Consider the following 18,555-nt stretch of genomic DNA (forward strand, 5'->3'; position numbering starts at 1 on the left):
TATGCACACACTCTTGCAAGCACACATATGCTGGAGAACAGAATTGTACGCAGGGTTTAACTTAGTATGTTATTTCTGAAAACAGCGAAGATTAACTTATTGTGTTTCGTTCTTACTGAAACCGGAGGAATGCAGTTTTATGATGGCGAGTCATAGTGTGGGATGAAGACGTGTTCCGAAAGCTTGACCGTTGCTGCCATAGCGATATCGCGTATACCGTTGTTAAGACGTGGAGGATCTATATTTCGGAGGTGTGGGAGCGTTGAGTAACACGAGAAGATGTTGAGGATATGCTGTAAGCTCCCTTCGTCTCTTACGTCTATTTCGCTCCAATTTTCACAAAATTCAAAGGGTCAGAAATGCGAAAGTTCTTACCATGGAACTCAATAAGCAGTACATCCATCACCTTCCATGCCTCCACTTCAAGCATACGAGGCAAGACGTTATATTCAGCTTTCTCAATGTCCATCTTGACCAGAACATAGTCTCGAGGCTTGAAATTCTTCATTATCCATGTGGAGATATCTATTGCCGAGATGACCACTGACGGACGATTGGAATCTTCGTCCAAAATAGAACTAATATAAAGCGAGGAGTGTCATCAATCTGCCTTTGCCGAAAGTACAAAATAGAGCTCTAGCTTTCTACCTTCCCCTAAAAACATGACAGAGATGTTAGTAAATTGTAGAGCTTGACTAGAAAGAGTCATTAGGTTACCAAAAGTCGTGCTCAACAGTAGTAGTATCCAAGTGTAGCGTTATAGACCCATCGACCGCAGCGACGGCAGTTTCGGGAAAAACAGTGACATTGATTCCTTTTGCATTGTATTCAACAGAAGCATTCTTCAATGCTGGTGTGAAAAGAGGATTGGCCTAACATAAAAATCAGCGACTATTCAATAGGTTTGCAGCCACACAAGTCACGCGCACCTCAAACAAGTAGATCTCGCAAGTCTCATGAGTTGCCCAGAATCTGCGTAATAAGCATGTAAGATTTAGTCAGTGGCTTACGATGACTGTCAATGATCAAGCATAGAGACAAACGACAATACGATACTTACGGCACTGGGAAGTCGTATTTGAATTTTGCATCTGGCTCCTTCAAGAAGACCTTTAATGTATCTGCTCGATTTGCTCCTGTGAACAGCCATGATGATTTAATCAATGAAGATTGAATTTCACGAAAACAAGCAGATCACGTACCAAGATCCAAGAATACACAGCGTCTCGGCACGCTATCAGATTCCTCTTGTTGATCTACGTCTGCAGCAGGTTGATCAGACTGGAACTTGCAGGGAACTGTTGTTGTTGTTGTTGTTTCTGATGAATCCAAGATGTTTGATGGGCGAAACGTATCAAGCAAGAGAAACACTGAAATTGCCATAGTAAACAATAGCACTAGTATGATTTGCTTGGAAGAGAGGGGTATGTTTGCAGTCATTTTGTCTGTCGCGGTTGTTCTTGTTGACTGTGATTGAATGATGAACGTCGAATGATGAACGCAAAAGCTGGGATGATGAACCACGGTACTGAACGCAGCAGAGAACGCTGAAAGATTTAAAGCACATAAACCGACACTGACGGTGTACGAGAAGAGGAATTATTCCAGTTTTCAAAAATCACTTATAAAATTTGGTTTTTTAGAGCTTGTTGGCACCGGCCAAACGCTGTTCGAGCTGTGCCTTTTTCTTGGCGTCATATCCAAACATGAATTGAGCGACACGACGCATTTGGATCTAGACGAACGTTTTAAGTGTGAGATTTTCGGTTCCGAGACTTTTACAGGACAAGAACCATCAAATTCAATTACTTCTTCTGATCCTTCAGTGATCCTGTATCGTCGATGGTGACGGAAGATGTGTTCTATTACAAAAAAGGTGAGTTGCGAAGTTAATTTTCGTAGGAAGAAGTGACACGTCATCACCCACCAAAAGGCTTGTGTCGAGAGTAACCAATACCACCGTGGATTTGCATAGCGCGATCAGCAGCCTAACACCAAGTAAACAGAAGTAAGTACGACGCTATTAATCGCAAAAGCAAACATGTAACTTTGCTTACCTCGCACACCAAACGGTTGGCCTTGTAGTTACCTAGAGATGAAAGGCATGTTAGTTCGTTCCGGATGCCTGGAGTATAGATAGTTCAAGAACTTACACATGGCAACCTTGTCACTGAGCAATTCAGCGACGTGGGGCTTAGGCATGCCGTCCATGTCAGCAGCAGTCTTTCGAATCAACAGACGAAGCATAGCACATTCGGTCTGGAGTTCGACCAAGGGCCATTGAATGGCTTGGTTGACAGACAATGGCTTTCCGAATCTGGTAGAAGCAAAAATTACGTCAAGGTCGTTTAGATTGCAAGAAACAAACAGAAACATTGCACAAACAACTTACGGTCGTCGTTGTTTAGAGTACTTGATACTTTCATCAATACAGTATTGAGCCGCACCAAGAGAACTAGCGGCTTGACGGATACGGTTTTCGTGGACAAATAGTTGAGCCAAAGCCAAACCATTGTTGAAGTCGCCCAAGTAGGCATCGGCGGGTACCCAAACGTCAGTTAGAGAGATACGGGGATGGTCAGTGGGCATGTTGAAAGTCCACAAGTACTCCTCAATCTTGAAACCAGGAGCGTTGGTTGGGACGATGAAGCAAGTGATACCAAATGCATCACCATCTTTGCCGGATGTACGGGCAAAGACAAAGTCGTGGGTGGCAACGTGGAGACCTAACAATGAGAATTGTTAATAATGAATACAAAGTGAGAAAAATGGTCTTTGACTCAAATAACGTTTGGCTACAAAATGCAGGACAAAACAACATACCAGTGTTCCACATCTTTGCACCGTTGATGCGCCAACCGTTTCCATCCTTAACACCTCGAGTTTCCATCCAGGTAGCATCCGATCCGTGAGAAGGTTCGGTCAAACCGAAGGCGATGCGAATGTCTCCATTCAAAACACCAGGCATCAAGGTCTTCTTTTGTTCTGCAGTACCAAAGTCTCGGAGCATCAGTGCAGTCTATGAGAGCGGATCAAGAGTTAGATAAGAGGGAAGTCAAGACGATGTGCGAAACAGACGGTCTAACAAAACACAGCGACGTACGGGGATGTTTCCAACAATGGAAGCCTCGTTTTGCAAGTCGTTGTGGAGACCTAATCCCTTGTGAGCCAAGTATTCTCGAATAATAGCCTAGTCGACAAGAACGGAAATCAGTCACAACGGTACTAGGACAAACAAGGTTGCGTTGATGGCTCACCATGGCCAAGTTTGAACCGTTTTTACCACCGAATTCGGCAGGTAAACCAAAACGCCAGTGACCAGCCTTGTCAGCCCTGACTTTCATCTATGGGAGAATCGAATCGACAAATACGTCAGCGTCATACATACATATTCGACAATGGAACAATGGTCGGTGGAATGGCAAACGAACCTCATGGAGCAAGACTTCCCACTCATGTCTGGGAAGGCCACCGTTCTCAAAGTCAGTTCTGGCCCACTCTCTACGGTGGTCGAAGAAACGTTCGTTGTCGTTGGACGCCTGTAACGGCTTTATCTCTTTTTCGATGAATTCGTCAAGTACGCCCAGGTAGGCCTTGATATCTTTGGGAACATCTCCCGGTGAATCGGATGACTTGAAGTAATCGCCCATTGCCTTACGTTTATTGTGGTGTAAGTGTGAAAAGGAATCGTTTTCGCTTTAACAGTTCACGCTAGTGACACAAAAAAAAGGAGGATTTATTTAGCATAGTTGTAAGGAGCAGGAGGCGAGTGCCTTGCTACTCCTGGGTACCATGTAACCACAACGAAGATAATACAAATTGGAATTGGTGTGGTATCAATTTGGTGTAATATCAATGGTATTTTTTATTGCAACCAAGAAACGACAACTACCTTATAATATGGTGCTTACAACTTGGTGACTGAAGGGGCTTTCCATTCATAAGCGAGATGACTGCGTTGGTAACCATGCTTAGAGATGAAGCTATCCAAGGACTCTGGGCCACGACTACCGTGAGCATACTTTTCAGGCTTTATGTTATCCTTTTCAATACGATGAAGCAATGGCGTAAAGATCTTCCAAGCTGCATCCAACTCGTCATCTCGGACAAAGTTGGAGCGGTCTCCCTTCATAGCGTCTAAAATCAAGGATTCATATGCCTCTGGAATTCGATGTTCATTGAAGCGACGTTTGTAGGACAAGTCCAACTCCGAGATGACGGCTGCTTTGGACAAGCCAGGTTGCTTGTTCATAAACTTCATATATACTGCTTCGTCGGGCTGGACTCGGAGTACCAATTCATTACGAGCCACATCGACACCATAGATATTTCCAGGAACATCGGCGAATTGTATACGTATTTCAGCCTTACGTTCGTTCAAAGCTATCAGAAAGCAATTAGTGTGCCTCTGTGAAATTGACTTGTATCCATTGCGATCCAGAAAGGCAAAGAATCCTTACCCTTTCCACACTTCATGATGAATGGCACTCCATCCCAGCGCTCGTTGTGAATATAAAAGACGGCAGCAGCAAATGTTGGACAGTTGGAGCCCTTTGGTACGGTTGGATCTTCCAAATAGCCTTCTTCTTTACCGTCTAGACTTTTGGTATATTGGCCGAGTAGCACGTCATCCATTGTAAGTGGTGCGATGCAGCGCAAGACCTTGACCTATTTGGAACTTCCGAGTGAGAAAGAGATCTTTTGTCTTGCCGATCGAAAGGACGTTGACTACCTTTTCATCACGGACATCTTCAGCATCTAAAGATACAGGCTTTTCCATTCCAATGATAGATAGGATTTGCAGCAAGTGGTTTTGCATCACCTAGTGAACAAAACAGATTCCAGTCAGTGCCCTTACGCTGATAGAACAGACAGAAACGATGGATTGTAAACTCACATCTCGTATTATACCAAACTCATCAAAGTAGCCACCTCTGCCTTCAGTACCAATATCTTCTTTGAAGGTGATTTGTACATTGTGAATATAGAAGCGATTCCAAACTGCTCCAAAAAAGATGTTTGCAAATCTAACAAGACCAGAGTGTCACTACACTGTATGAAGGTGCGGGGTAAAGTAAATTTTGCTGTACCGAAGAATCATGATATTCTTGACCATCTCCTTGCCGAGGTAGTGATCGATGCGATAAATCTGGGATTGGGTTGGTCAATGATAAACCAATACTGTCGTTGATATGGATTCCAAAAGTATACACTTTTTTTACCTCATCTTCCTTCCAGTATTGAGCAAGAGACTTGCTGAGCGCTTTTGAGGTTTCAAAGTCTCGACCAAAAGGTTTTTCGACAATCAACTGATTTTGACCCTTCGAAGTATGGAGGAATTTGCTGATTCCTTTACTAGCATCAGCAAACACGTTGGGAGGGAGAGCCAAGTAGAAAAGACGGTTTCGCTTTCCAGAGACAGCGACTTCAACCGAGTCCACAAATTTAGCTAGCTTTTCATAGTCCGCATCAACGTCATATTTGCCCGATACGTATGTACACCGATTGATGAACCCCTCGAGGTCGTCACCAGGTTGAACTTTAATTTTGCTGGAAACACGTTTGCGGAAGTCATCTAGTTCAATAGCAGATCTTGCATAGCCTACGATCTGCAAGTTCTTGGGTAGAAAGTGGTTTTTGTATAGGCCTATCAAGAAATTGACGCTGATTAATATCACTGTCTTTCCAGCAGCATTAATACGTCTCTCGATCAATAAATATCCATGACCGTCATGAAACAGAAGAAATTGCTCATTAACAGTACTTGGAGATATTCGTACCATAAAGTGCAGGGTATGTTTTCTTGAAAGCAAGATCGCCTTCGAATAAGTAGAATCAGTTAAATGTGTTTAATGTAAGTAGGTAAACGAATGTTTCATAGCCTCATCGCATCTTTCATGGCTTACCTATATCGTAACGTGGTGGGTTTGTGCAGTTGCGAAAGTTGATGTCGTCAGCAATCATTCGATTCAGTTCATGGAAATAGCACCAAGCTCTCACCTGAGGCACCAAATACTAGTCAAATACAAGATGAATTAGTTCATAGTATTCGGCGATGCGTTTGAAACTAGGCCGCTGAAATTTGACAAAAGCTCGCAAAAACCTTGTGCGGAATCACGATAACCAAAGCTCGTCAAGCAAAGAGAGCTAATGAGAGACTTACCGACTACACAGATGTTGTCCTCCTCTGCTGTTGTTGCAATAGCTGTCATAACTGAGTAATCTGCCTGGTGAAGTCTTTGTATAGATGCGAAATCAAAAGAAATTGTGGCGACGTCGACGAATGTTGGACACACGTTGGTTTGTTTGTTTCAATAATGGAATGGGATATATTACACAAGGCTTCTGCGCGATTATACACGGATTTAATACACTATAGTTCGATCTCGGCAGCAGAGCATGGTGCTTCATTATAAAACCAGCCGTGTTTGCCAGGATATGAATCAGTAGGATCTAGTGGATGGACGGCTGTTTCACGTGTCCCAGAATGAATTTCTTGCTTAAAGTCAGGTTTGAGAATAAGATCTTCGGATTCCTCCCATCTTACAGTTCCAGTGTTCCAGTCTGTCAAGCGCCAGAACTCACGAAGGATCTTTGCTCTGACGTCTCCATACTGCCCAGGTGTATGGAATATCAAGTCTCCCGACTGATACCAGCCCAAAATAGAGTTGAAGTCACGATTCTAAGTGGGGTTGGTTGTCAGTATACTGATACTCGTTAATAGTGGAATGTATGCGTACTGCTACAAACTTGATGTGGCACTGTACAGTGCCATTCACAGTGCCCCGCCAAGCTAGTGACCTTGGAGGAGCCAACATTGTTACAATAAACAATCCCTGATCAGACAACCAGTACCGTCCATCTTCCCAGCACATCCGGAGCCAGCCATTAAGCTTGGACTATTTCAGGATCATGAAATTAATGTTTTTCGAAAGTAAATATCGTAGGCGATGTTTCGAAGGTTAATCGTCTGAAAAATGGGACTTCGAATTGTGGAAACAGACATATGCAAATAGTTACCTGAGGATGGTTTTCGTTAACAGGCTTGTCATTTACATCAAAAGGACAAGATTGGGGATTTGTTATGGCATGAATCCATTGACTATAAAAGAAATTTCTCGCCCAAGGTGTATTTTGGACAAAGTAGACTCCATTATTGGGTACTCGGGCAAAATTAGGCGGCTATATAGTTCAAAGCAGAAATGTGATTTATGTGAGTACTAGTGGCCCACACTGGAGCGATGCAGAGCGAGAAACCAAAACAAAAGACAACAGTAGCAACACACATACCTTGCCCACCGCGTTGATGACAACATCATATCTTGTGTCTAGATGCTCTTCTAATGAGCGGGAGTGATTCAGGAAGAATGCATCGGCATCCATCCACATAATCCACTCTGGATTCTCATCCTCGAGTGCCAACATGATACACAAGAGTTTGAGAAAGACTAGATAGGATAGAGTGGTGGAGGTTTACTGTGTTGTTCCGAAATCTCCTAGTGCAAGAATTGCTTACAAATCGGAACACCGCGAGCACGATGTTTCTGAACGAGTGGGTAATCAGCAGCCTCCACCAATCGATACCTAGACAAGGAAGCATTAAATCACAAGAGCATGAAGTTGACCAATCAACAACGGTACCCGTGTCTTTTTGCGTATTGGATCTTGTTTGGCAGAGTGATGTTGATGAGCTGGTCTACTTGACCAATGTCCTTTGGTTCGATCAGATGGAGAGTAACGATGTTAACACGCCTAGTACGAGAGTCGGGAGACGTGAAGAGTGGGTCAGCCAATAGCAAAAAAATGTTAGGCGATAGAGGCAACACGACCTACGATTTGCCGGTCGACTTTGTATATTCAGGAGTGGATTTAGCAATGTAGGACTGTTTGGACATGAGGTCGTCCATATGAGCTATAATATCAGCCGAGAGTTTAGGAGGCGGTAGGTGTTCGATGGGGGTCTTTTGCCGCAGCTTTAGAGTCAATAAGATGATTGCGATTGCCAGTAATGCGAGCAGGACAGTTCTTGAAGCAGAAAACTTGCGACCTAGGATGGAATTGTGGAGTAGGAGATGATGAATGATGCGAAAGTAAAGATGTGATGTTGTAATGCAATGTGATGCGATGTAATGGATGCAATTGAATGTAGTGATAGGATTAACGTAGATGAAGGACATACACAATAGAGCCTTTAATAAAGTGACGATGCCGGCATTCTTTGGTCTTTTGCGCCCCGTCATGATCTAATAATTAGCTTCAAAATATTGTAAAATCTCTCCAGTCTTGCTTTCAAATTTAGCGCATTACTTTGACTCTACAGAGTGACTGCTTACTCGTATAGGACTGATCCAGGTTGATCCCCCTACAGCTTGATCTACAGGCTTCCAGCAAGAGCTTCCAGCGCTCGTTCAATGATGAAGCAGCACCCCTACCTACCCTTCTTGAGCAAGACCAGCAAGGTATGCTGCTGATGCAAGATCAGGGCACTAGCAACAAGGAATTCTATTGAAGCTGATGCAATAGAGCACGCGACCAACGCGTCAAGTCGTGTATACATTGCACCGAGATTGCATTGTTTCATTCCTTCAAACCTCAAAACAAAACAGTACAGGCCATAGAGAGACAAGCAGCAGCAGGCAGACTACTCGCTTGTGACTGGCCATTCTACCCTGACTATATTGTAACAAGGGTACGTACAATGAGTGCCTAGACTCACTGTTGGCAATCCAACCCAATGGCAAATCAGAATGGGAATACTCCAACTGGCCCTGCCTCTACGACAACTCCCCTGCCAGAATCATTCGTAAACGTAGACATCCAATCTCTTACTCATCTCATTGGTATGTGCATTGACTCACATTTGCCTGATATGTCAAATTGTCCTATTCTCATGTTTGCCTGCGGGCACAACTGCCATTACAGCACAACGGTGCATTATCACTGCAACACATCGTTGTTGTGTATATATGATCTCATGTTGTGCCCTTGCTCCTTCTCGTTGTGTTTACAACACTCTGAGGGAACAAGCTTGCAGCTCATCCTTTTTTGGGGCTCGCTTGCTCTTTGCTGTCATGGCACATTCTCTCCTCATGAACTCACTCTTCTGTTTCAATTCTAGCCGATGTACTGACTCGTCTAGGTCGGGTTGCAAAAATTCTGCCCCGAAAAGTGCTCTCTAGCGACTAGATCTGACATATTTCTCTACGCTTCTAGTCGCCCATAATGACCAAATACCACTCACTTCCTCAAATCTCACTCGATTCCACTCTCGTGCTCCACCTGGTATCAGCATAGCTGAATACTTGAGACGCATTGTCAAGGTTAGTTACTGGTGCTCGCTCGCTCTTGTCTCAGCATCTTCTGAAATCATACTTATACGTGTCCTCTCTCTTTCTCTGTGTCTCAATCATAGTACGCATCTGTAGAACGTGTCTGTCTGCTGATCCTACTCATTTATATCGATCGTGTATGTGAACAACATCGGACATTCATGATATCGTCTCTTACCGTCCACCGATTCGTCATAACTGCTTGTACTATTGCCTCCAAAGCACTATGTGACTCGTATCTGTACGTCACTTGTCATTTCTTGTCCTCCCTATTTCCTCTAACGGTTTTAATCAGTAAATCTGACTGTCTTTCAATCAATCTAACTCTCCTTCATTCATTCCATCGTCCATTTTATTGTATGTCTGTAGAACAAACACAATGTATGCAAAGGTCGGAGGTCTATCGACAAAGGAATTGAACCTCTTGGAACTCGAAATGTGCTTTCTGATCGAATGGAATCTCACTGCCTCTGCAGAATTACTACAGCAATGTAAGTTCTCTGTGAGCTTGTCTGTTTCTTTCTCCGTTGATGGTCCATACTCAAAATTTGACCTTTTTCTCTGTGCAGACTACTCTCGTCTTGCTCGCCAAGCTCATTCGTCATATAAACCAAGACCCTTATCGCTTTCCCTCCTCGAAAATTTAAACGTTGCAACAACATCTCCCCCATCTGCTACCACATCCACGGGTGCAGATGACCACAATCCAGCTACTGTATCTGCAACTGTAATGAGACCGGTTGAGGTCGAGTGAAACTACTTCTTCGCTTCCACAAATCGTGTGTGCCTCATATTGTCGGACTCGTTGCAGTTCAGCTTTGAAGCAGGCTTGGTTTTATTTTGTCTATGAAAAGCACTTTTGCAATAATGTAAAGGTCTTTTCCTTTGTACAGTGTTGCTCATCCATATCATAGATTATACTTATAACCTTTTACTATATTACGTTATATTCTACATCAAAAATATGAGCTTTGAAAGAAACTGGTTTTTTTTTGTTTTTTTTTTTTGGGCCCGAGTAAGCTTATGAGTACCATTCGTTATCGATTTTCTGCTGCTACCTCATCATGAAATTTGTTGGGTCATGTTCCTCAGATTCTCAAATTCAGTTGGGAAGATTGTCCTCCAACACAACTCGTTCACTCCAGCACATCATGACATACTCATGACGTGCTCATGACCTTTGCTATTATCCATCATCTTTGCCGTTCTGCTACCGAACTGGACTGCTCGCTATATCAGTTACAGTGTTAGTGCTAGAAAAGGGTTGAGCAACTACGAAGAAATTAAGTTTTGTTTTGTTTAGTTTTCATTTACCTTAGCTTCAGTTGCAACAGAACCAAGACCGACTCGTTCGGCCACCCACCGCAACAACAATTTGTCGCCAATCCCTTTTCCTAGTCTCAGATCTGCCTTTTGATATATGGGGAGGCTCGACCACAAGTTCATAACCAACTCGTCCAAGAAGGGGAAACGGACCTCACGACCATGATCGGCCATAATTCGGTCATCACGGCCAAGGTTTCTATAAGGCAGACGCTCTACATCCATCGCGAGTTCATTCACAAGTCCTGCATACGATCTTGATTGAAAGCGGCCAGCATGCCTACTATAACCAGCGAGTTGTTCATCTGCTCCCAAACCAGAGAGTAATACACGGGCTGCTGATGTATAAGGATGCAACTTATTCCCGTTATCTCTTAGGTGACCAATACCTCGAGCAGCAAACCAGAATGCCAAGGCGATGCTTAAATCCATGACGCTGTTCAAAGGTGCCATCAGATCTATAATTCTCGACCGATACTCTGTCACTTTCGCAAACGGTACATCCACCTCTACAAATTGCCATTGTCGATTTGGGGCAACTTTTGAATAATGATATCAGCATTGGGAAATGCAAGTTCTAATTGTATATGTCAAAATGTGTATTGCTTACGTCTTCTCAATTCCTGCAATGCTCGACGACCTGTCTTCCTATCTGGCACATCATAAATGTCTTCTGTGTCGTTAGCTGTACGAGGATTTTCAAACGAGACGTTGATCAAGTCAATAGGTTCCGATAGTGGTAAATGCACATGGGCATAGTATGCCAATACTGACGAATCCAGACCTCCTGAAAATAATACTGCTATGCGTGCGTCTTTTCCCCTAAGAGAAACAGAGTTGTATGAGGTTGTTATCATTCTTAAAATCATGTAAGCAGGATCGTTACGATGATGCAGTAGGAGCACTCAGTACTCGAACACTAACAGCAGAGGAGATCGCATTCATTGAATCTGTTAGAGCCTCTTCGTAGTCGACCGAAGGCAGGACGTTATCTGATGACGGAAGGATTCGAATGTTTTCAGGCTCTGGCAATACTCGGTTAAAAGCTGGTAGAGATACTGGATGAGGACATTGTGTCCAAACGAGCTGCAAAAAGAAATCAGCTCTCCTGACTAGTAAAGCCAGCAAAACGGCATAAATACCTCAGTGTCTGTAACTTGAAGGGAATAGATACAATCAGAAGGAACCTCCTCAAAGTTTAGACAGTCGATAGCATTTTGTGTGCGGTCTGACAAGACGGGACCGACACTTGAAACAACCGCTAGACCTGGTTCTCTATGCCACAGCAGAGATCTACGACCAAGTCGATCTCGAGCCATCCAAAGATGCTGATTTGAAGTTGAATCAGGGTTTACCAAGAGAGTAGCGTATTCGCCATGGATTTGTGACAAGGCTGCTTCGAAACCTAGTTCCATTACCAGCGTCGCCATCATCTGTGTATCGCTGCCTTGGATATCGTCGTCCATATGAGCTGTATGGCCGTCAGCTGTTCTTCTGCGATAAACTTCTCCATTCCAGCAAAAGTACGACGTTTCAAGCTTTCCAACTTTTACAGGTTGTCTTGTGAGGCCATTTCCGCGAAGTGAAAGCACAGATGCGGACAGCTTTCCGTTGGAAGATGAAGCTAAAAATGGAATGGATACAGTAGATACAGCATCCGGCCCTTGTCAAACTGTGAGATTCCTGTGCGTCGAAAATCAGCACCAAATGTTGGAACAAAAGAGAGCTCATCACAACTGGTCTACCTCTGCGAGACATGGCTTCGATCAGGTGCGGCCATATTCGTGCTATCTGTCAAATGAAAATAGTGATCAAGGTCTGCGGCTTGTATGTAACTCCCCAAGTTTTTTTTCTTCCTACCTTACTTGGCACAGCGTCCCCAACCCAGACACAAAAGAGAATTCCGCACATTCAATCAATATAAGCTTCGCAATGCAATATTATTCGAAAGATTTGGCTGATTTGTTCATAAATCATAAATTTATTTTTTTCTATATAAATTACCATCCTGATGATTCATTCGATTCATTCTCAGACTCCGCCTGCTTCCATCTTCCAGAATGTATTACAGCACCAAAAGGCATTCTCCTATCCATATTGATATTTTCGCGTAAACTCTCAGAGAGCGATCCAACGACAGGTGGTGGAGGCAAGTCAGCCTCATTCATGACAAGTGATGGTGGTATGGTATGCGGTATTGCTCCTCCGTCAGCCAGTATGCGTAGACCCGAGAAAACCGAAGGTTTCGCTCGTTTCAGCTCCGAGTTTTCAATAGCCTGAGAGAGTAGAGACGTTCTGGAAGCACCACCTCCAATTCGAGCTCGTAGATTATTATCTATAGTTTCTTCTGGTATCGGAGATGGTGACACATCTACTTTTTGAAACATACCACGATTCCTCGTGGGGTACGAAGCACCTGCTGAGTTTGAGCTATCAGAGTCGTAGTCAGACTCGTCATCGGTCATATCTTCCTCGTCTTCCTCGTCACTATAGTCGTCATTATCGGATACGACGTGCTCTTGTGGTATATTAGATGAGTGGCCTGCTTGCTGCTGTTGACGTGGTTGCTGTTGTTGCAGTGATCCCAGAGCCTGACTACCATGCATGTCTTGAGTGGAAGGCTCTGGCGAGTCTGGTGATGATTCTGATATAAAGAATTTTACTTTACGTGATGGGTCATCCGACATGCACATTGGTTGCTTCGCTATTTGAGGGAGTCTATTCAGCAGTTCCAGCTGCTGATGCGAGTGTTGCTGTTGTTGTTGAGGTAAAAAGGGTGTATTACTCAGAGGATTATTTCGTTTTTGTTGTGAGATTTGTAAAACTTGTTCCTGAAGAGTCCTGGCTCGATCCATTGTGTTGTATGAAGATGAAGGAGACAACGATTTGGGACTTCCTGCGCTATATATTTGTTTATTACGAGGTGAAGCCCTGGAAGGAGCTACAGAAAAAATTGTTGGTGGCTTTAACGATGCGAATGCCAATTTTTCTTACCTAGTGGAGCAGCAGCAGCTTGAAGTCTGGCTTTTAACACTCTAGAAGGTGGGTCGTTTGGTTGGGCGGATATTTTCCTTTTTGACTCGATAACCTTTTTGAAGTTCTCAAGCTCCATTGTGTCCTTTGTCGTGTGCAGAATCTTTGAGAAGGACGATGGGGATACCGAGGTAGTAGCTTTACGGTGTTGGTGCGTACTTGGAGACACCGGAGTCTCACAAGCAGGTTGTGCTTCCTGATGTGCAGACCGATACCACAATCTCCAAGACAGATTCTAGCAAAGGAGAATGTTTGTATACAATTTGCAGCCAGTTTCATCATAGCCTTGGATAACCTACCTCGAGACGCCTCCCATTTACCAGATTGTCCTTGCAGTGACTTATGACTATGAAACGACGATAGTTTAGCACATAAAAGGCAACCAAAATCAATCGAATGAGATCAACATGGGGCCTTGTAGCTTCATTTTCCGGTTTCAATCACTCGAAACTGTCTCACATGACAAGAATGTGTGGGTCGATGTAAAATTCACCGCTTCCAAAGGAAGATTGAAGGACGACAAAGCAGCAGGGGCAAAAGCATTATAATGTCAGGAATTGAAAATATCGACGCACCATGCCACAAACTTGAGAGTTCTTGGTCCCCAACAAATGACATCGAGGAAATTGATTCAATTTGGAAGGTCAATATTGGAGTAGGTAGTGGGTGGACCATGCTTTTTGATGAGTGGTGTGGATGTTGGAATGTCTTGATGTCTCGTATCTCCTAGGGCGGTTTTGGTCGAATCTAAAGGTGTCTATTATGGAACAAGTCTTTAGCACGAGACAAGGCATGAGAAAAAGATCAGCCACAGAAAATGACTTTTCCGTCTCCAAAGGCTTTTACGCCGTGATGGCGCACCTAAACGCCATAAATCATACGCAGTTTGTGTACGATTCATCTACTCTCATCGTACCTCAATATCTGGGTAGCATGGGTGAGACTACTGTCACCGCACAAAGGTCGATTATGAAATATACTATATAAAGATGATGTAATAGATCAATCGAATCATTGAATCAATCAAGTAATGAATAACACGTCGCCCCTCCTTGTTGCGCTTATGACCACCCTCTACCCCATATAAAAATCATAACATATCTAGACAGGCAAGTCATGATTGAGGCACGGAACTCACCGAACAAGCGCACGGCTCCCGGTGGCAGCAAGTCTGATACACAATCGGTATCCAAGAGGTAACCTGTTGAACCAACTTCTTCCTAGTAATTTTGTATAGTCGTGTTTCGAGGCAACCAACATGCGAGCGGTACACAGGCTATTGATCGCAGTTTCCTTGTTTCAGAATTGGAGTCATCCACATGATCGTCATCTGCATCTAATCCGTATCCAAACGAAAATAGGTTGCAATCTGAATTGATGCAGTTGATGGTGAGTGGACGAAGAAGGCTTGATTTCCCTCTTCTTATATGTTGCTCGTATGTATAGACATCCAATCCTCCTGGAATATCTGCATTCCCAGACTCGGATTCTCTACTCACTTGGGCCGCCACCATCGTCGGACCTCAAGGAACGGTAAACCTGACCTCTCGCTGAACACATCAACAACAAGGACTGAATCCATTTTCAATTCTAGGTATATGAAGGCCTCTCATACAAACTCTCCATGAAGTTCCCCCACAACTATCCCATGGCTGCGCCAACAGTCAAGTTTGAAACCCCAATGTACCATCCAAACGTCGATATGTCTGGCAATATTTGCTTGGATATACTCAAAGTATGTCATCCGCACACATCCACATTGCATTTACTCAACCACGTATTCAAACAAGCCATGCGCGCGACCACTAAATTTAACCCACATAGGAACACTGGTCAGCCATCTACAACGTTCAAACAGTTTTGATTTCCATCCAGTCCTTGTTTGCTGAGCCAAACAATGACTCTCCACTCAATTCTCAAGCAGCTACACTATGGAAGGATCAAACCGAGTTCAAGAAACAAGTCTTGATACAATTCAACAGGCAAAGATAACTAACAATAAGGCTACTTGTAATATATACCTTCACAACTTACGAAATGTATACAGATAGATTTAAATATTATGCTTATGCAAATGAAAGCCATCCTGTGCAAGATATGTTATGTATATGCAATACTATTATCATCCCACCCGACTATTCCACTCTAAAGCTGTAGTTGTTGGAAGATCGCATTCTTTGCAAGCAGCACGGGTTTTATCATCCGTGCAAACCACCATAAACATGTCTGTGTCATCATAAGGAAGGACTGTAGCAAAATGCAGTGCACATGACACCAAATTCCTCGTGTGCTTGGGAATTGGTAGGCTGATCTTGTTGCCAGGGGCTACTGTCTCTACGGGACTCTGAAGGCGCAAGTATTGACGAGAAGACTCAATTCGAGTATGTGCTTCCAAGAAACGGGTGGCAGCTCTTGCACTAATGGATTGCTCTGATGTTCCCTTCTTGAGCCTGTCCAACTGTTCCAATACTAAGAAGAGAGCGTATGAGTAAATAGTAGAACGGGAGCAAACCATGGTAACCATGACATACCTTCTTGAGCGATCACAACAATACATTGGCCACGAGAAACCCACTTCTTGACAAGCCAGAGGTATTCTAGTAGAACACCAGCATCAACGACAACTATGGCTCGTGCTGATTTCTTGGCTTCCTGCACTTGCTGTTTCTGATATTCTTTACCAAGTGCTTCTGATCGTTCTCTCTGTATTTGGAGTTTGGTTGAATCATCCATGACAAGGAATCCCTTCTTGCTATCATATTTGAACAACTCAAATCTCTAAATATTGCAAGACGGTTAGATCAATCACAGCCATGGGAAACAAAGAGACACGCCTCATCATTGGCCATTCTCTTGGCAAGATAGTGTATTCTTTCTAGTCTTTCGATAGTGACCTTAGAGATAGACCTTCCTCCTATGAAATTTTAATGTTAGACTAGAGGTTTATCACCATTGTCGACACAAAAAATAATGATAGAATCTACCTTGTTGATTTGTCTCCAGGTTCCGCAGATATTGAATCAATGTCACCCGCTCTACTTTGCGATAGAAACCAGCCATCGACAAGAGGCCTAATAGGTCTGCATCTTCTGGAAGCACTGAGACATCCATGTATGTTGAAGCAAGTTGCTGTGTATCCAACGTGTCTTCTGACAAGACAGATTGCGATGCATTTAGGATATTTTGAATTGCATACATGAGTCTTTGTACATTGTTCACAGCTTCGACGGGATTGGCATATTTCAGAGCAATGGCGAACAGGTCAATGTTATGTGCTAGATAGGCGGCGGCTAGTGCTACAGGCGACAGTAAAGACATGATAGGGTCTTGATCCTCCTTGAGAAGGAAGACAAAGAGTCTTTCGAGATGATCACTGTTTCCGCCCACGTGATCAGCAAGTACAGACAGACAAGACACGATGATGTTGACTATTATTGTCAACACCAAGACTTGTACAGATCGTATTCGTGTTCGTGCAGACGGCAAATCTATATAATGTGCAAGTTATCATAACGCATTACGTATTGGCCAGTTCCAACGAGTTTCAGACCTGTAGCAAACTTTCGTTCAAGTTCCTGCATTGCAGCCATCATGAGGACAAGGACTTGGTGCAAGCGAGTACAGTCCAGTGCCTTTGCTGAGGCATCGATGCCGGTACAGACCTCCGAATGATATCCCACCGGTATCGACATGTCCTGATCGTGGGGAGAAAGGGCAAATTTGAAGAATTTCAGTATGTGCAGTGGACTGGTACTACTTGGCGGACTACTGGGTGCTACTTGGGCTTTGGCAATTAGAGAAGCCAAGTTTTCACGAGCGACGGTGAATGGTTGCGAAGTTGACATGGCTAGAGAAAACCAGTATGCGGCATCTAAATAAAATGATTTGTGCAAGGCGACGATTGCTAACTGTGAGTATGGCTTTCCTTGAGCAGGCGAGAGTGCCAGGCATTTGCGGTAATACAGTTGAGCCAAGTCTGCTGAGGCTGCATCACCATATCGTGCTAGAATGGAGGAAAGGTTGATGTGTGAGTGAAAAGGCAGTGCAAACCTGGGCAGATGCAGAAATATAAAAGGATTATTTATTGTTATGTAACTTCATCTATCATTACATACCAAGATCTCCTAAATAAATCAAACAATGATGGATGCAGCCAAAGGCCATCGACTGAAATGTTGGAGATGCAATGGCAGGCCGCTCAGCAGGTGGTTGTAGAGGATAGCCTTGACCATAGAAGTTGTCTAAGAAGTGGTTTGGTTGGATTCAGGTCGAGAGTGCTTAGCGGCAGTTGTATCTACCAGCAGCAAGTTGAACCAGATCCAAGTTTCCTCTTGCTTGCAGTTCAATGATGATTGAGTTGAAGGTAGCTGAGGCGGACTGTAGTTCCTGCGAGAGCTCACGCTTGATGTTTTGTGAGTTGGTGAGGGGAGGTGTTGACTGTTGTCGTTGGCGGTGGTGTTCGTGGTCAGAAGAGACAGCACACAGAAGAGGGCAATCAATGATGGCATGCAGGACAATACCTGTTGATGTTGTGAGCGAAGTTGGGAGCGTAGAGCTTCGATGGGTTTGTAGTAGACGAGGGTCCATAGCCTCTCTAGGACGTTCTTCTCGATTGCTGTGAATAGGTCACCGAGCAGTAAGTCGTCATATGTTTCCAGGAGTTGCAATCTGGTGGAAGCAGCGAGCGACTGATCCAGGATGCCCTGCTTGAGGATATGTTCCAGACGAGATGCGTGCCTGAGATAGATTCCAGGAAGCTTGTCGATTAGAGTCAAGCAAGAAACATTCAAGATGGCATACAATATGCTTACTCCCAGCTAGTCATGAACGCATTCGGATCTTGTTCACAAAACTCCAAAGGCCAATTGCA

At 43.8% G+C, this 18,555-nt stretch overlaps 8 protein-coding genes across 8 annotated transcripts; 2 read left to right on the plus strand and 6 right to left on the minus strand.

Moving 5' to 3' along the window:
- Positions 1-137: 137 nt before the first annotated feature.
- On the minus strand, positions 138-1,440 carry SmJEL517_g04251 (uncharacterized protein; the record flags this gene model as incomplete). Its single annotated transcript, XM_031170179.1, has 7 exons — positions 138-238; positions 376-578; positions 649-654; positions 718-872; positions 930-972; positions 1,061-1,136; positions 1,203-1,440. The coding sequence occupies 7 exons, from the start codon at positions 1,438-1,440 to the stop codon at positions 138-140; spliced, it is 822 nt and encodes a 273-aa protein (XP_031023908.1).
- A 199-nt stretch (positions 1,441-1,639) lies between these two features.
- On the minus strand, positions 1,640-3,650 carry SmJEL517_g04252 (uncharacterized protein; the record flags this gene model as incomplete). The annotated part of the gene is made up of 10 exons (XM_031170180.1): positions 1,640-1,735; positions 1,810-1,862; positions 1,928-1,988; positions 2,058-2,089; positions 2,154-2,317; positions 2,393-2,726; positions 2,824-3,019; positions 3,104-3,190; positions 3,258-3,344; positions 3,432-3,650. The coding sequence occupies 10 exons, from the start codon at positions 3,648-3,650 to the stop codon at positions 1,640-1,642; spliced, it is 1,329 nt and encodes a 442-aa protein (XP_031023905.1).
- Positions 3,651-3,907: 257 nt separating this feature from the next.
- On the minus strand, positions 3,908-6,212 carry ZWF1 (glucose-6-phosphate dehydrogenase (NADP+); the record flags this gene model as incomplete). Its single annotated transcript, XM_031170181.1, has 7 exons — positions 3,908-4,383; positions 4,461-4,668; positions 4,733-4,822; positions 4,898-5,027; positions 5,091-5,149; positions 5,223-5,647; positions 6,164-6,212. 7 exons carry the CDS (start codon positions 6,210-6,212, stop codon positions 3,908-3,910), a joined length of 1,437 nt encoding a protein of 478 aa, XP_031023906.1.
- A 161-nt stretch (positions 6,213-6,373) lies between these two features.
- On the minus strand, positions 6,374-8,240 carry SmJEL517_g04254 (uncharacterized protein; the record flags this gene model as incomplete). Its single annotated transcript, XM_031170182.1, has 8 exons — positions 6,374-6,682; positions 6,741-6,899; positions 7,021-7,182; positions 7,291-7,448; positions 7,517-7,584; positions 7,642-7,752; positions 7,834-8,047; positions 8,180-8,240. The coding sequence occupies 8 exons, from the start codon at positions 8,238-8,240 to the stop codon at positions 6,374-6,376; spliced, it is 1,242 nt and encodes a 413-aa protein (XP_031023911.1).
- Positions 8,241-8,734: 494 nt separating this feature from the next.
- Positions 8,735-10,083, plus strand: SmJEL517_g04255 (uncharacterized protein; the record flags this gene model as incomplete). Its single annotated transcript, XM_031170183.1, has 6 exons — positions 8,735-8,840; positions 9,119-9,139; positions 9,214-9,320; positions 9,413-9,570; positions 9,699-9,820; positions 9,899-10,083. 6 exons carry the CDS (start codon positions 8,735-8,737, stop codon positions 10,081-10,083), a joined length of 699 nt encoding a protein of 232 aa, XP_031023912.1.
- Positions 10,084-10,408: 325 nt separating this feature from the next.
- On the minus strand, positions 10,409-12,410 carry SmJEL517_g04256 (uncharacterized protein; the record flags this gene model as incomplete). Its single annotated transcript, XM_031170184.1, has 7 exons — positions 10,409-10,416; positions 10,490-10,559; positions 10,644-11,191; positions 11,263-11,474; positions 11,539-11,738; positions 11,795-12,315; positions 12,398-12,410. 7 exons carry the CDS (start codon positions 12,408-12,410, stop codon positions 10,409-10,411), a joined length of 1,572 nt encoding a protein of 523 aa, XP_031023909.1.
- A 2,391-nt stretch (positions 12,411-14,801) lies between these two features.
- On the plus strand, positions 14,802-15,677 carry SmJEL517_g04257 (uncharacterized protein; the record flags this gene model as incomplete). Its single annotated transcript, XM_031170185.1, has 5 exons — positions 14,802-14,881; positions 15,047-15,074; positions 15,132-15,218; positions 15,280-15,420; positions 15,510-15,677. The coding sequence occupies 5 exons, from the start codon at positions 14,802-14,804 to the stop codon at positions 15,675-15,677; spliced, it is 504 nt and encodes a 167-aa protein (XP_031023910.1).
- A 130-nt stretch (positions 15,678-15,807) lies between these two features.
- Positions 15,808-18,510, minus strand: SmJEL517_g04258 (uncharacterized protein; the record flags this gene model as incomplete). Its single annotated transcript, XM_031170186.1, has 9 exons — positions 15,808-16,154; positions 16,217-16,463; positions 16,508-16,599; positions 16,670-17,173; positions 17,236-17,688; positions 17,801-17,926; positions 17,984-18,122; positions 18,206-18,422; positions 18,497-18,510. 9 exons carry the CDS (start codon positions 18,508-18,510, stop codon positions 15,808-15,810), a joined length of 2,139 nt encoding a protein of 712 aa, XP_031023913.1.
- Positions 18,511-18,555: the final 45 nt, after the last annotated feature.

This window comes from Synchytrium microbalum (genome assembly GCF_006535985.1).
Source record: "Synchytrium microbalum strain JEL517 chromosome Unknown SmJEL517_scf0027, whole genome shotgun sequence".
In the NCBI taxonomy this organism is placed as follows: Eukaryota; Fungi; Chytridiomycota; class Chytridiomycetes; order Synchytriales; family Synchytriaceae; genus Synchytrium; species Synchytrium microbalum.